Source organism: Anolis carolinensis, chromosome 6, assembly GCF_035594765.1.
Source record: "Anolis carolinensis isolate JA03-04 chromosome 6, rAnoCar3.1.pri, whole genome shotgun sequence".
Classification (NCBI taxonomy): domain Eukaryota; kingdom Metazoa; phylum Chordata; class Lepidosauria; order Squamata; family Dactyloidae; genus Anolis; species Anolis carolinensis.
Genome location: NC_085846.1, coordinates 95,341,762 through 95,359,254, shown reverse-complemented (window position 1 = coordinate 95,359,254; position 17,493 = coordinate 95,341,762). Strand labels below are relative to the sequence as shown.

The following is a 17,493-nucleotide window of genomic DNA, read 5'->3' as shown; positions in this document are numbered from 1 at the left end:
TATGTAGTAATTACTGTATTTACAAATTTAGCACCAAAACATTGCAACAATTACTACAAAAACAGTAACTACTAAAAGGCAGACTGCCTTGGATAATACAGAACCTTGGATTAAGTGAAGTCTGGATAAGTGAGACTCTACTGTATTCCAATTCAAAGCAGATATTGGGCCCTTCCACACAGAAAATGTGGGATTTTATTCAGCTGTGTGGAAGGGGACCACTGTGAGTTTTCATGCCTTGATATTCTGGGTTATATATATGCCTGTGTGGAAGGGCCTTGACCAATCTGACTCCACCCTGCTGCCATATATCCCAGTTCAGAGCAGATAATGTGGGATTTTATTCAGCTGTGTGGAAAGAGCCTGAGGCAGTCGCGAGGATTCCCCTCAGCGCTCACTCCCCGCCCTAACAGCGCCCCCTATTGGCCGGCACTCTCCCTTTCTTCCTTGACTGACAGCTGCGCCCGTTGGAAGCACGCGCCGCCTCCGCTCCGCTCCAAGCGCGAGGCACCCCCTGCCAGTCTTCCCTAAGCCCCGCCCCCGCCGCCTCGCGATTGGCTGGCCCGACCGGTGCGCCGCAGTCCCGGCTGTGTGTGCAGCTGCTTTTTTTTTTAATTTTCAGAGGCGATTCCTGAGGTGCGGATCAGCTGTTTAGAAGAGCGGACGGAGGGAGGCGGAGGAGGGGGAAGGGCTGAGTTAAAGGCCCTCTCCCCTTTCCGCGTTAAAGGGTTGTTGTTGCCCCGTTCCGCTTTGCGTCTTTTCCTGAGGCAGCAGCCGCCGCTGCGCTGACTGAGAAGAGCCTCCTCTCCATCTCCGTCTCCATCCCCGGAACAAAGGCGCCGCCGGCACCTGCCTCCCTCTCTCTCCACGGAGAGATGGCGTCGTTCAACCTCGGGGGACTCCATTCCTCCTCCCGGAGGAAAAGCGTCTATTCCCGCAACGCCACCGTCGAGAGGCGGAACCTCATCACCGTCTGCAGGTGAGCGCGTCCTGGACTGGTTTTCTGGCATCTAGACATACACCTCTGCCTAAAACATGCCCTCATGCATTGCCTTCTATCTCGGGTATGGGCAAAGTTCGGCCTTCCCTCCAAGTGTTTTGGACTTCAACTCCCACAATTCCTAACAGCCGGTAGGAATTGAGAGAGGGCCGAATTTTGCCCATGCCTGTTCTCTCTAGAATATACCCACTTTACTCCTTTCATACCCCATACATATACTTGTGTCTAAAATATGTCCCATGTGTATATTTCCACCAAGAATATACCAATATATATGACCCATACTTTTAATCTTGAATATATCTATATAAGGGGCCCCTGGTGGCAAAGTGTGTTAAAGCGCTGAGCTGCTGAACTTGTGAACCAAAAGGTGCCAGGTTCAAATTCCGGGAGCGGAATGAGCACCTGCTGTTAGCCCCAGCTCCTGCCAACCTAGCAGTTCGAAAACATGCAAATGTGAGTAGATGAATAGGTACTGCACCGGCGGGAAGATAACGGTGCTCCATGCAGTCATGCCGGCCCCATGACCTTGGAGGTGTCTACGGACAACTCCGGCTCTTCGGCTTAGAAATTGAGATGAGTGCCAACCCCCAGAGTCGGTCACGACTGGACTTATCATCAGGGGAAAACCTTTACCTATATACCTCATACTATTTCTGTCTAGGATATAGCTACCTCTATACCCCATATCTGTCTCCATACCTCATACATGTACTTTTAATAATAATAATAATAATAATAATAATAAAGCTTTATTTATATCACACCACCTCTCCCCAAGGAGACTCGGGGCGTCTTACAACAGAGAGAACAATATACATAGTATCATCTCGCTTACTTCCAAAAGGTTAATGATAATATTGATAATAAGCTGTATTTATATCCTGCCACCTTCTCCCCGAAGGCACTCGGGGCAGCTTACAAAGGCACTCCAGGGTGCAGTATATAACATAAAAAGTACATGAATATAAAACAATGTCACATAAAATTATAACAAGCCACTATCAATACATACAATAAAAACACCCCAATTTTGAAAACGCAGAAATCTGTAGATAAACCTAGCTGCCATCAATTCACAGCTGAAGTTCCAGAGTGTCAACCTCATATGGGTCCATTTCAGCCTATTTGAGGTCCAAAGCCTGTTTAAAAATTCATGTTTTTAGGCTGGATCAGAAAGATTGAAGGATGAGGACTAATGAATCTCTTTTGGGAGGATATTTCAGAGCCGGAGAGCCACAACAGAGAAGGCTCTCTTTTTCATCCTACCAACTGCCCTTGAGACACTACGCTGGTTCATATAAAGCAGTGGTTCTCAACCTGGGGTCCCTAGATGTTTTTGGCCTACAACTCCCAGAAATGCCAGCCAGTTTATCAGCTGTTAGGATTTCTGGAAGTTGAAGGCCAAAAACATCTGGGGACCCCAGGTTGAGAACCACTAATATAAAGAGATGCTGTCTCAAAGATAGGTTGGATCCAAAGTGTATAGGGCTTTATAGGTAATAACCTGCACCTTGAATTGAGCCCGGAAACTTGTCGGAAGCCAGTTAAATTAAAACAAACAAATCATAAGGGCAAATCGCAACACAAAGAAAATAAATCCAATAAGACATGTTAATTATAACTCATGATGTTTTGTCTGGAATATACTCCATGGATCTACTACTATCTAGACCAGTGTGGTCCAACCTTTAGTTACCTGAGAACCAATCAAACTTTAGTATAGGAATCTGAGGGTCAGAGACATTCCAGAAAGAAAACATTTCTTAAAAATTTAAAGCAGTAAGAAGGGTAAATGATTTTTTCTCCAAATGTTAAATTAAAATATTTTTCCAGTAAGAAGAGCAAGGGCCAACAAAAATGAATTGGTGGGCCGCATGCAACCCATGGGCTGCAGGTTGGACCACACTGATCTAGACTATATAGAAATGATCAATGTACCATGTGTAATAATTTATTTCTTACCCGCCTCTCCTCATGGCTCGAGGCGGGTTACAAACACAGCAATGCACACACTAAAACATACCTCCATAAAAGTTACATATCAAAACATATCTCAATGAAATACATATTAAAACAGACGTAACTGAGATTAAACAAAGGACATAGAATTATAGAGTTGGAGGAGATCTCATGGGCCATCCAGTCCAACACCCTGCCAAGAAGCAGGAAAATCGCATTCAAACACGCATTAAAATTCATGTTTTAATATGTATATTAATTTGCCCATGCCTGGTCTGGAATATATTCCATGCATCTACTTCTATCTAGAATATATAGAAATGATCCATATCCCATATGTAATAATAACAATTTTATTTCTTACCCACCTCTCCTCATGGGTTGAGGCAGATTACAAAACAATTAAAATGCATAAACGCAGCAAAAACACTACAAATACACACACTAAGACATACCTCCATAAAAGCTGCATACCAAAACGTATCTCTGAAATACATATTAAAACAGATTGAACAAAGGACATGCATTAAAATCCATGTTATAATTTGTATACTACCTAGAATATACCCCATACATATACTTCTGTTTAAAATACATGCCATACATCTAATTTTACCCAGAATATACTTATCTCTATGCTCCAGTCTTCCTTGTCTTCTGTCTATATCTGTATATCCCATACTATTTCTGTCTAGAAAATAATCTACATGTATACAAGATATCTGTCTCTATACCCCATACAGGTACTTTTGTCTGGAATATAGTCTATTGTCTAAGCTAGACATGGGCAAACTTTAGCCCTCCAGGCGTTTTGGACTTCAACTTCTACAATTCCTAACAGCCAGTAGGAAGTTTGCCCATGTCTGATCTATACATATACTTCTATATGTATCTATACATATATTTCCTTTTGCTTACATCCCATATGTATACTACCTAGAATACACTCCATATATATGTCTGTCTAGGAGTATAGCTATTTATAAATCCCAAACAGATACTTCTATCTAGAATTTATCCCATGCCATCCTTCTGTCTAGAGTATACCCTATACAGATACTTCTGTTTAGAATATACCTTTTATATACTCCATATACATACTTCTGCTTGGAACACAATATATACATATACTTCTGCCTAGAATATATCCCATATATATACCTCTATCTAGGGCCCCTTCCACACAGCTGAATAAAATCCCACATTATCTGCTTTGAACTGGGATATATGATAGTGTGGATTCAGATAAGCCCGTTCAAAGCAGATATTGTTGGTTTTTCTGCCTTGATATTCTGGGATATAGGGCTGTGTGGAAGGGCTGTAGGATATTACCCATATATACAGGCAGACCTTAGTTACAAACATCTGACTTAAAAACAACTCATACTTAAGAACGGGAGCGAGACAACAGAATGTGGGAGAAATTTTCTCCTCGGAAGGGAAATTCACTCCTGAACGAGTTACCACTGAGAAAAAGTGTTTCCACTGAAGCTTTATCACCAATTCCACAGCAAGCCAGCCAAATTTTTCAAAACCCAATTATCACTGGGACAGAAAGTGAGGTGAAATCGTCTAAACAGGGGCACAGACAGCAAAACATGGGTGTTAACTTTTCCCTATGCTAAGTGGAATTACACTTAAAAAATGTACCTGTTACGACTCACATACAAATTCAGCTTAAGAACAAACCTATAGAACCTATCTTGTTCGTTTACTTAGGGACTGTCTGTCAAGAGTCAGACGCCAATTAGCGAACAAAAATAGAGTTTATTCAGCAGATAAGCCAAAAAGTAATGTTAACACAGAAAAAACCTTGAAACACTTCACTATCAGTGCTTCAAGAGCAGTTCAAACAAAAATATAATTCAGCAACACAAGCAGGTAAAAACAAAGCTAAACAAACTTAGTGCAAACTGCACTTTCTGAGTCCAAGCCCTGCCAGCCGGCTCTGTAGTTTTCAAAGGAACAGTTCCCAAAAGAAAACACCAAATTGGTCAGGAAACAAACAAACAAACTAAGAATGCAGTAGACTGCTTCCACAATGTGGATAAAGCCGAAGGCTCCAAAAGGATGGTGAAAAGACGTCGTCCGGGATTCCAAGGTCAGGTCAGGAGATAACAGCGGTGTCCAATGAGCAAGCCAGGAGTCAAAAGCCGATAGTAGTCATCAATCACAGGGCAAAGGCAGTAGCAAGGTCAAATTCCGATCCAAGGTCTGAAGAGGGTGCAGTCATCCAAAACAGGTCCACGATAAGACACAGCGAGAGCCAAGCTAGGTGATAACAGCAGATTCAAATCATAGTCCAAGTCCAGTCTTCATGGAAACACAGAAATCCCAATGGCGCCTCAGCAACACCTTGCCACACGCAAAGTGCAGTGGCCAAACATTCCCATTTTATTCCCCTTCCTCCTGGGTGACCAAACACTCACACCCAAACACCAGGTGTCCCAAATCTACTCAGAGTCTGAGCTCCACACAGCTAGAGCTCGTGGATCTGGAGTACCTAGCAATTCGTCGGAGTCCCAATCATCCTGCCCACACTTAGCCCCATGAACACTTAAAGAACCATCCTCCCTTCTCCAAGCATCCCAATTGGGATCAGCTCCTGCAGAAACCCCAGGTTCAGAAGTATCCATAGACCCCAAATCCCCAGACATCTCCGGTGGCTGTGCCCATTCAGTGCCCGCTTCCCCAGCCACCACCTGTTCCTCAGCATCCATCTCCCCATCTGAATCTTCCTCAGAAGATCCCCCATATAGCTCTCTAAGTCGCTTCCTGCGCAACTCCTCCAGTGAACCCTCATCACGAGGGTTTTTTCTTCCTCTTCGAATTCCATCCCCATCAACCATAATCCCCGAAGGTGCAGTCACAACACTGTCTGTACTGCTACCTAGAATATACCTAATTTACTTCTGTCTGGGATATACCTATTTATATACCTCAAATGTATACTTCTGCCTAGGATATATCCTATGCATATACTTATATCTACATTAGAATATCCTGTCTTTATATCCTACACATAGATTTCTACCTAGAAAAATACAGCATACATATAGTTCTGTCTCGGTCCTCTAGGATATACCCACACATATACTTCAGTCAAAGATATACCTTTATGTACACCATACATATGCCTGCACCTAGAATATACTCCATACACATTCTACAATCAAGAATATACTTTTTATATACCATATTCATATACTTAAGTCTAAAAATACACATAGTGAATATAGATAGATTGACTATCCCTTTTCTGAAGTGCTTGGAATCAGAAGGATTTCAGTTGTTGTTTTTCCCCCATATTTTGGAATACAAGTGATTGTATGCACGTTAAGATATCATGGAGATGGGACCCAAGTCTAAAATTGAAATTCATTAATATCTCATACACACCTTATATACAAAGTCTAAAGGTAATTTGATATTCAATATTTTTAATTTGTGCATGAAGCAAAGTTTGTGTACATGGAACCATCAGAAAGTAAAGATATCACTATCTCAGTCACTCATTTGCACAATGTTTGAGTATTTCTGATTTTTGAATTCCAGATAGGGTATGTTCAATCTATATACAGATCTCCCTCCCTTCCCCCCCCCCCCCTCCTTGTATACAGGGTGTCTCAATTTCTATATATCCCTGACACTTTGTAATCCTGGATTTTTGCAGGATTTTCCAAAACAATAATGAAGGTGAATTTATACTGTAGAATTAATGTACTTTGACACCACTTTGTCAAAATTCCAATAATAGAGAAGTGCAACTCTGTACTTGGGTGATGTAAGAAGTGTATGGCTGTTACAATTGGAACACCTTACATAAAATTATTTCAAGAAAAAATGTGAGACTGATTAAATTATGATTACAATTTTTATTCTTCAATACTTAGCTCTAAAATAAGTACTGTAGCTACTGCTAGCTGTAAAAGAGTGACTATATATAAATATACATATATAGGACACACTTTATTTGATCATTACTCTCTTTTGGTGTCTCTGCAGTGTAAGCCATGCAAATTCTTTTCAACAAATATAAATTGAAAATTTCATTAGGGTTTACTTTGTAAATACAGTATGTATGTTTAGGAGTGTAATCTTAATACAGAATAAGTACTTCCTGGATCTTTCCCTGTGTTCTCGAAATGGCAGTTAAATGGAATTGTAGTGCTGTCATTCTGAAGTGTGAAATAAATAGGCTGCTGTGTATTATATAGCTGAGGAAAAAAACTATTCCTGCAATAAGTATACAGTTAGGGTTTCCCCTCCTATATCAGTGAGTAATTGCCCTTTTTAAAAATGGGGAACATTTAAGTACTGCAGTTGGGGGAATACTTGCCATTCGGGAGAAACTGCTCAGCCACCAGCCATAGGAGTCGCCACTGTCACATTTAAAATATCAGAAAAATATGTCTGATGCAATTATTTCTTCAGGCTGTCTTTGGTATAAAGATCTTCTTACCACTCTCCATATTCCTGTTACAGATAGACTGAAACAAGGAGAAAACTTTCATTATATGCACTTTACTCGCATTATGCTTAATTCTAGAAATGGGAAGATATTTGGAATAGAAAAACAGGCTTGTGTTATCCATTGTGTGGATCATGGGAACAGCCCCAGTGGTGGTCTTAATGTGGAAAGTGAGGATGATGAAAGAATATGGCTAATAGAAAAAAAAATGCTTGAATCTTGTTCATTTTTTTCCTGGCCATCGGATTCCATGACACACTGGTTAATTCTGTCTTTCCAACCCAACTCCCTCTAGATATCTTAGATTACTTCTTTCATCACCCTGTTAGCATGACCAATGACTATATTGGTTCTGAATGACAGGACTTGTAAACTAGACCTTTAGAGAATGGCAGGTTTTTGAATATTTTGAACTCAGTCAGTGAAAATGCTATCGTAGATTTGTGGAATGTATGTGGCAACACCATGAAAAAGAGAAGATACCCTCCAGCGATTTTACTTACAGTCTGTGATCTCCGTGACTCAGTCCTAAACCAAACCAATTTGCTTCCAAATTCCCTCTCTCCTTCAGTGCACTAGGGTGGCTCGGCTCTTTTCCATCTGCAAAAGGAGCAGAAGTCTGTGTAGTATTCTTCCTCTTTCTAATAAATTTCTGGTATATTAACCAGGGCATCAGATTTTCCTGAACTTTCTTGATGTCAGATATGGGTATCCCTTGTGTCTTTCCCTAGCCACAGGAAATAGGTATTGTGAGGGCTTACCACAGTGCATCAGAAACATATGATTTATTAATATACAATGTGCATTGCCTTTTTAAAATTCTTTCCAAGTGCTTCTCCAGGTAGTAAAACAATAATGAGAACAAAGGATGTATGGTGAAGTAGGGATCCTCTAATCACCTTCTTTAAATTTGACTGTGTATGTATATGTGTAAGATACGTACAGTATGTGAATTTCATATGTAGATCACAGGGAGAGGTTTGGAAGATTTTTTCAAGTTTTTTTTTGTCTTGCCCTTTTAAAAGACCTCTTGGTGCAACAAGGGAAGGGATGCTGGTATGTTTTTTCTTGTTAAAACTACACAGAGTTTTTATTATATCCTTGTCCAAGCCCCCACATAATCAACATTGCAGACAATGTCCCTTTTCGAGGGGGAGGTGCATTTCTGTTGTTATCCAAGATGCTCTGTGTTATTGCTTGTTTTTATTATATTATTATTACTATATGTAAAGGCATAGATTTTTGAATCTTGCATAACTTTTCGCCTGAGCAGTTCAGTTTTTCTTCTTTATGAACCGGTGCATAGGAGCCAGGTACTTATACTGCACATATTCCGACTCTTATTATTTGATATGCAATCAGAGGTATTGATTGTGGTGAGAAGGCTTATATGAAGAGGTGGATTTTAGATTATATCTAATACCTTGCTAGTGAAGCAGAACAGTTACCTTGCTAGCTGTGGTTTTTCTTTTCTGTACAGTGTGCTGCAGCAAGCCAGGCAAAGATGTGCGAATTTCCCATCTTTTCTTTGTACCCTACCCTTCCTCACAATCATAATCTTTCAGAGCATGTGCTTTTTGTTGTTCTTGTTAAACAAGTTGCTATTTCCCTTTTCTGTTTAATGTGTTCTCACTACCCAACAAATATGTCTGTTGTGGAATGCTTTAGTGCAGCACAGGCGTGTACAATTTTCTGGGATTGCTGAGCCCATGAAGGAAGCTATTCTCAGTTTTTTGTGGGATGGGAATAGGAAAAGCAATATTAGCACCTTTTATAGAATCAGGGTTAGTTTGTTACTTTAGAAACACAATATATATATATAAATTGGATTGGATATAAAAACATTATGAATATTATTTATCCAGAAAACAATTACAAATTTAATTTGTTTCAAATTTTTATTTTTGTTTTATAAATCAAGCTGCAAGTGTCATAGACAGAACGCCACCAGATAAGATTCAACACAGTTTATTAAAGATACAGAACCAAAAATGCCCGTAAAAGACAAAGGGCTACGCAAAAACTCGCCTTCAATATGAAAAGACACTAAAAAACAGTTCAAAAGATAAACCAGATTAAATGGGAGTTTAATCCGGGTTAAACCAAAAATGCTTACTTCAGCCTGGCTCTTAAAACAAACAAAAACTGGTAAACTAAGATTCAACGAAACATAAATAACTGGCAGCAGACTACTCTCTGCTACTCAACAGCTGTGATTGATTAACTAAGTTGTTACTCCTCCGTGCAGCAAGCGAACTCCGGGTCCAAACACATCAATCAGGGCAGAAGCAGTCAGCGGGGTCCCAATCCGGTCCAAGGTCGAAGGCCAGGTACAGACGTCTTTAGTTCACCAGTTCCACCGATAATCACAGAAGGGATAGTCCAAGGTCGTAGTCAGTCAGTCAGTCCAGCGTCAATCCAGAGTAGGCAATTAATGTCCGTCAAAAAGACGACGGAGGTCCAAGCTATTAAGATTAAACACAAGTTGCACAGGAAAAGCCCACACAGTTCCTCCCGCCGTCTATGCCCAGTGTCCTTGGTAACTTACGTATTCAGCAAACGAATCACACCCGTCTTCAGGAAATTCCCAACAAGAGCCCAAGCGTTCGTCCAGATTACCTTGCCCAGCGCAATTAGCCCTGGATTCTAAACCCCATTTTATGCCAGTTTACAACTCCTCATCGCTGTCAGCTGTTACCCTAATTCCAGGTGCCTCATCATCATCCTCCTCATCAGAACTAAAACACCTTTGACTACGCCCCACAGCATCCCCAGCTGTGGATCCCGTCCCATCCCTCCAGCTCGTCCACGGGTCTAATCCTGCAACCCCCCAGTCGCCTCCCATACTATCATTGCCGGTGGCACCCAAATCCTCCCTCACACGAGTCCATTCCATATCATCCTCCTCTGAGCTAACCATCTCTTCCTCCATTCCCTCGGTAAAACCCTCAAAGGAGTCTTCGTCAGTTAGTTCTGCAAATAAGTCCCGCAGCCGTTTCCTTTCTCGCTCCTCAAGAGAGTCTGACTCCCGAGGAGTCTTACGACCACGTCTCCCAGTATCGGAGCCATAAGGCTCAACCATAACAGCAAGGTCCTGAACTGTTAGAAATACCTGAACTCTATTAAACATCTTTGATTTTGCCTCTCCAAAGAATCAGGTAAAAAAACCCCAGTAAGTGCAGATGCAAGCATCAATATTAGTAAAACAATGATAATTATTTTGTCTTCTGAAGTCCACAGTGGTACCAAGGAGACATAAAGCATTCATTCCCATGAAAAGAATTGAAAAAAGAAAATTAGGAATAGTAATTATAATGATTTCATAATGTGCACCAGTGCTTCTCAGGTTATATAATAGGGAAATAGGGGTTTTCCCCCTAATGTGCCAGGGAACTGGTACCATATTTGTGCCTATTGCCTAAAATTGTCTTATTGTTTCCTGGAAAGTAAGAGCTAATGGCTCACACACCCAGCATCTCTGCATATACTGCCACTTTGAGTGGCACTAGTGTAAAATTGATGTGTTGTCCATATTCATGATGTTGCTTAATGTTACATAAAAACAACAGTGATATAGTTGTTAGAAACTGTAGGGGAAATAGTGATGTGAACATATTTTATTGGCCGCTCAATAAATGGACAACCCATTTTTCAATTGCTGTCTTCTAGTCTTGTGTCTCTTATTTCATCTTTAAAGACACACTGGCATTACTGCTGTGGATTTGCAAAGCTGCAAAATTTCATCATGGTGTCAAAGGACCAAAGTCTTCCTGAACCAGAGTGTTTGTTCACTTGAGATGGCTAGCCTGAAGATCTCAGGCAGATTTTCTTTGCTTCTAGCACTTCAAGACATGCAGTGTATATAAGTCACAATCGTGTGTGTGTGTGTGTGTGTGTTTTTTGGGAAGGCTTTCTATAGGCAATTGATTGACCTCAGTGCAAACAGAGACAAAAGCGACCTTTAGTCAGATCCAGCATTGCTCTTTATGTGTTTTTGGTTATTGGTGTTTGTTCTTGTTTCTCGTTTACAATAAAATAGCTGTCTTGAACTAGGAACTGGAAATTGAACTTTTGTTTACTGCAATTACAGAATTGCAAGGCGCTTTATGTATAGTGGTGATAGTATTCATGCCTTTTCTTTACACCTTACTGTTTTATTTGAATCATAGTTCTATTGTAAGTTCTGGAATGCATTTTATTCATCAAATGAGAAGGTGCTCAAGAAGGGTTCATGAGGGTCCTCTAATTAATTCCCTTCCTCAAAGTCAATAGCCTAAAACCAGTGCATTTTTCAAGCCTTGTACTGCAAGATTCCTCATCTTTGAGATATGCAATTTGCACTAATAAAGCAGAAGTTAGGAAATTTACAAGAGAATTGTAAATGATATAATGCAATCAAAGATTTGGATTTAATGTAGTGGTAGATTATTGGTGAGTTAATGTGGAACATTCAGGCACCAGTCATCCTTTATTTTGTGTGATGATACGTGTATGGAAGTTTGCATAGGTAGAACGCTATAAAAAAATCTGCCCCAATATTCTTGTAAGCTTCACAGAATTCAAGTAATAGCTCTCCACATGTCCCATTCTGTTTCCTTCATCTTTCAGATTTGTGTCACTTTGTATCTTACTGTTGGTCAGAACCGTAATTCATCATGCTTTAAAAGGATAGACGAAAGCAAGACTATGCAGTCTTGTTTTCCCTTCCTCTGCTCTAAGAGGGAGGTGTGTTGTACAATTGCTCCATAACTATAGATCAATCTTTCTATCTATCATATATTGATCCTGTTCTATGAAAAAAGCAGTTATGCACTTGCTTGCTACTTTTAGCAAGTTGAAATGGTTTCCAAGCAACTAATAGTCTCTCATCTACCAGAAAACATACTGTATAACCAGAGCTTTATATCTGAAAATCTGAAAATCCTAGCAGCTGGAACATTAATTTAAAAGTACACTATTTGAGAAACTATAGAATCACCAGTGGTATGGTAATCTTTATTCACTACTTTGAAGAAATTACCAAATTAAAGTGTTCAAATGTAATTTTGCTAATTTAATTTTTTTAAAGAAAAAATCATTTGTGAGGTTTTCAGATTTTTTGGCTTTTTTAAAAAAACGTTTGCACTTCCAATATATCGGACAACAAGCACATACTATATTCTATACAGTATACAGAAAATTGGCAGAAGAGAAAAAAAAACATATTTCCATGATGTTACATTTAATTACATTAACATTAATATATTAATATTAAAACTAATTAAAATAATTAACTTTCTCTTATTGTTATTATTATTAACTTAACTCAAGACGGCTAACAATCCCATACTAGACAAATTTAAAAATTGCAATACAAAAGTTTAAAAGCAAATAGTAACAGTGTGGTAAAAACAGAATTACAATACAAGAAACACACTTAAAATGACATTTAAAAATCATACCCCCCCCATTCCACCCAATCTCTCCAAAACCTACTCCTTATCCTTCCCCAAATGCCTGTTGGCAGAAGAAGGTCTTGATGTGTCTCCAGAAGGCCAGCAAGGATGGAGCCATCCACGTCTCTCTTGGCATCTAGTTAATTGGCATCTATTAATTATTAAATTGGCCTCCCCTTGATAGTAAAACAATATATTTAACTTAAGAAGTAAACAATTTTTGCCAAATCTTTTGATGTGAGATACTATCAAAACATCATCTTATACTGTAACAGTTTTCTTTTATGTTATAGGACAACATACATTTTAATCCTCTCTGCCACATCCTTTTCTCATTATTCTATTCCAGTGTGATAACTGAAGTTTTGTGCGTACTTATGAACTCATCAAGTGGGCTACTTTTCCTGTCATATACTGCTTGCTCTCCCCTTTCACACATGTATTTGTATCCAGGCTCCATCAGGAAAGGGGAGAGCAAGCAGTAAATGCCTTCAGGACAATGAGGGAAGCCAGGTGGCGACACTTCCCCTCATGGGATGGGCATTGGGTTTGGGGTCAGTCGTGTAGGGCATGGAGCGATGGGTTCTCCACACACCCTACCAGGACCCCATTGATTTGCCATGATGGGTGGCGAATCCATGGACTTTTGTGATGAGGTCCTTAATCTTACAGTCCTTCCTCTTATAACTCTATGTTTAGCAATGATGTATAGGCTCTACCACTAAGATGATCTTCCTTTGCATTTGTCTGGAACTCAAATTCTGTTTTTAAATAATTCAAGACTGTATTGTGCTTTATCTGTTTTATAACTTTCAAATAACTGTCTATGGTGATACAATTATAAACCAAAGCCTTCTAGCAAAAGGTCCTCTTATTTTGAATCTGCTTTTACTATATCCAAACTTCAGTGAATCTCTATGTATATGTCACCAATTTTTCATTTTGTTTTAAAATCTAGCAATTTCAGGCCTCCTCTCCTTTTAACTCTGAAGTATACCCTCAGCCTTACTTTTGATTCTATCCTTGCCAAATGAAGTTCATCAGATCTCTTTGCCAATTTTAAATGGTTTGTCGTTTGTCAATATTGGGTTAGTTTGGAAAAGGAAGGTCATCTTTGGTAAAATGTTCATGTTGATTTCAGAAATTAATTCCAATAATGATAATCTAAGTTTAGTCCATCTCTGTAAGTCTTTTTTGATTTTCCTCCAAATTGTAATAAAGTTTTTTTAAACATCAGGGAATTTTTATCAGAGGTGACAATACTTAAAATACTTAACTTTTTTCTCTATTGTAATACCTGACAAATATGACAAACAAATCTTTTCAACAATATCTGGCAGTTTATATAAAGGATTATTTCTCCTGGGGGAAGCCTGACAGAATTTCATTTTCATTCTTAATAACTACTACAACTATTGTTGTTTTGAAATGGAATAAATTGTGCCTAAGGAGTGGGATAAGCTCAGGAGCTTACATATGAAGGAATTTAAATAGATATACATGTACAGTAGAGTCTCACTTATCCAAGCTAAACGGGCCAGCAGAAGCTTGGATAAGCGAATATCTTGGATAATAAGGAGGGATTAAGGAAAAGCCTATTAAATATCAAATTAGGTTATGATTTTACAAATTAAGCACCAAAACATCATGTTTTACAACAAATTTGACAGAAAAAGCAGTTCAATACACAGTAATGTTATGTTGTAATTACTGTATTTACGAATTTAGCACCAAAATGTCATGATATATTGAAAACATTGACTACAAAAATGGCTTGGATAATCCAGAAACTTGGATAAGCGAGGCTTGGATAAGTGAGACTCTACTGTACTTGTAATTACTTGTCAACTTTTGTTACCTAAACAATCATTTTAAGTATTTAAAATTTATCTGATGGTTGAATGTATTTTGGCTTCAATGGAAAACATTCTGCTGATATTTGTTAACAGAATGGCTTACCTATAAACATCGCTAGTTCCATACTTTAAATAAACAAGCCTGTTTTTTGTTTAGCAATGCAAACTATAGTAATCATAGTAAGTCAAACAACTAAAATGTGTCTGTTTTAAAAGATACACATGAGTTGCTGCGTTTCAGAATAAGAAATATTTGCACATTGCAGAGAAACAAAGAGTGTCCAAAAATAAGGGGGATTATAATCAACTTAATTTTGAAACTTACAGAATTTTCTAAATGTTAGTGATGAGTATCAGTTTGAAAGAACATTTTTCCCTATGAAGGGGCAAAGACGCACTGGTACTCCTATGATCTCTCTGAAGGCAGGAGCCCCTTTACTGTTAAGGGCAAGGTTAGAAAAGACTCCAAAAGTTGAATCTTTAAATTGCAGAAGCTGTTTATTACGAGCTTAGCAATAACGACAAAATGCATACAGGAAAGCAATCAAAGGTTTTGTTGCCCCTTGAAATGGGTTGTGAGGCTTTTTATCACTATTACAGAAAGTAGAAAACATATTTTTATTGGCTTACAAAGATTATTTATCCCATTCATCTAGCATTGATTACATCACAAACATCTTAACTAACATCCAGTTTCATTGGTTTTCTTTGTTCTAACAACATGTGATTCCTTAGACAATGGTGCTTTAATGTTATTGACCCTGATCACTGCACCTATGGGTCAATCTTATCTACTTTTGTTGCAAGCATAACTCCAACATGGCTGGGAAACTTTAGGGAGTACTAGGTAACCAGTTCTGTCCTGATACACTTTTTCTTGAAAAGTAACTTCCTTTCTGCAACAACTCTTTTTCCAAACATCAGCGTTTTCTCTCAAACATAGGTCTCACAAGGACCTTTTGCAAATTAGGTTAATAGCAGTAAATCAGGACTTATGGGACATAGTCATTGGAAGTATCTCTGAAAGTTCCCTTTTTAAAACCATGTCCTTCTCACCTAAAGTATTATGCAGTCCAAGATGCACTATAAAAATATATTGTTCTCATGCTTTTCATATACCCTAGGTTTTCTATCAAAACACTTATTGATCGATCCTGTTTTGAAACTATTGATGATTCATCTCCTGAATTCAACAATTTTGCAGCCATTCTGGAACAAATTCTAAGCCATCGACTTAAAGGTATTTAAATTCTGCTTTGGTTGGTTGGGCTTTTTTTTTTTTTTTGCTCACAACAATCTTTCCTGTCTAAGAATGTGTAACTGAGATTTAGACTGATGTGTTTGTGATGACTTTGTCATAATGAACTTTGAGGCCTGTTTGTCCTTCTGTTTCATCTCTTCTGCTGGTTGGGAGATATCTTTCTGTTTATCCAGGTTTTTAAAAAATTATTGACTATTGCAGCTGTCTTTTAATAGGAGTATGTTGTATATTATTATTATTATTATTATTATTATTATTATTATTATTATTATGCTGACTTTTAAAGTGTTTTAAATTAATATTTTAATTTGAATGATTATATTTTTTTAATTCTTGTAGTGTCATGAGTTGTTTTTGTTTTGTTTTTAAACTTATATTGTGATTTACCAAGATCTCTGAGTTATGACCAAGGATTTTAAGACAAGCACTGCCCCATCAAGCACGGTTTGAACTCAATGATCCTAGATCAGCAGTAATATCCAGAAACAACTATCCTGGCTCATTTAAACTTCAGTTTATCAACATAATTGAGAGATTCTATACTTTTTTAACATACCAGGGGTAGCTGATGAGGCTTCTTTGTTCTCTCCTTCTCTCTTTGTTTTGCTGTTCATGCATGGTTAGTAAGGGGTTTAAACAGCAGCTACTGTGTACCTTTTGTAAAGGAGGCAGACATGGCTTGGGTTGTGTGCTGATCATATCTAAGTTTTAATTTCTCTCAGTTATCAAACTTAAATTAGTATTATGTGGTGTAAAGACAAATGGAGTACAGTACCATAAAGGCCTTGCACTCTTTTTTAAGAATGGAAGAAGTTTATATTTCATGCATTTTGTTTAATGATTTTGTTTAATTTCTGCTTGATATCTGGATTCAGGTCAAATCAGTTGGTTTGGCTATGAAAGCCCTCGTAGCTTCTGGGATTATATCAAAGTGGCTTGCCGAAAGGTTTCACATAACTGCATCTGTAGCATTGAAAATATGGAAAATGTTGGTTCTTCAAGAGCTAAGGTGAGAATTTGTTTTCAAACATTATATGCTAACAATAGGCATAGAAGTTTATAGTATAAATAAAAGACTTGAAGCATAACTGCTTGGTTTTATAACATTTTTGTGTTCAACATCTGCATATTAGGATTCAGTCTGAGATGCGTGTATGCAGTAAGGGGGAAAAGTATGTAGGCTTGGATTTAGAAAACATTCAAGAAAGTATAGGCATTTATATTGGGGATGGAGACTATGCAGATGCATAGACTGGATTATATGGAGACATATGGGAGTGGAAGAGGGTTTTGCTGAAGTCTGATTTGGTTGACAGTATAGGAACTATAATAAATTACCATTTTCTTTCATGGCAACTGTCTCCTCATTTTCAGCAAGAATGCTAAAATGATTATTTTTATTATTAAAACGCTAGACACGGGAGAATTGCAAACATTTCTGAATCTCTGGTAAATCAAAAACAAAAAATTAAAACGTAAGTGGTTTTGGTTATAGTTAGATCCACAGT

At 38.4% G+C, this 17,493-nt stretch overlaps 1 protein-coding gene across 3 annotated transcripts in view; it reads left to right on the top strand.

Annotated features, from left to right (window-relative positions):
• Positions 1-600: 600 nt before the first annotated feature.
• The window catches only part of rundc3b (RUN domain containing 3B), a 38,658-nt gene continuing 21,765 nt past the window's right edge, over positions 601-17,493 (top strand). The window contains exons 1-3 of one of the 3 annotated variants that reach the window (XM_008112487.3): positions 601-979; positions 15,849-15,964; positions 16,861-16,994. In XM_008112487.3, the coding sequence (XP_008110694.1) occupies positions 876-979; positions 15,849-15,964; positions 16,861-16,994 (354 nt within the window). In that variant the 5' untranslated portion in view covers positions 601-875. The remainder of the gene's footprint in view (positions 980-15,848; positions 15,965-16,860; positions 16,995-17,493) is intronic. The other 2 variants (XM_003222092.4, XM_008112488.3) reach the window with 2 other exon arrangements.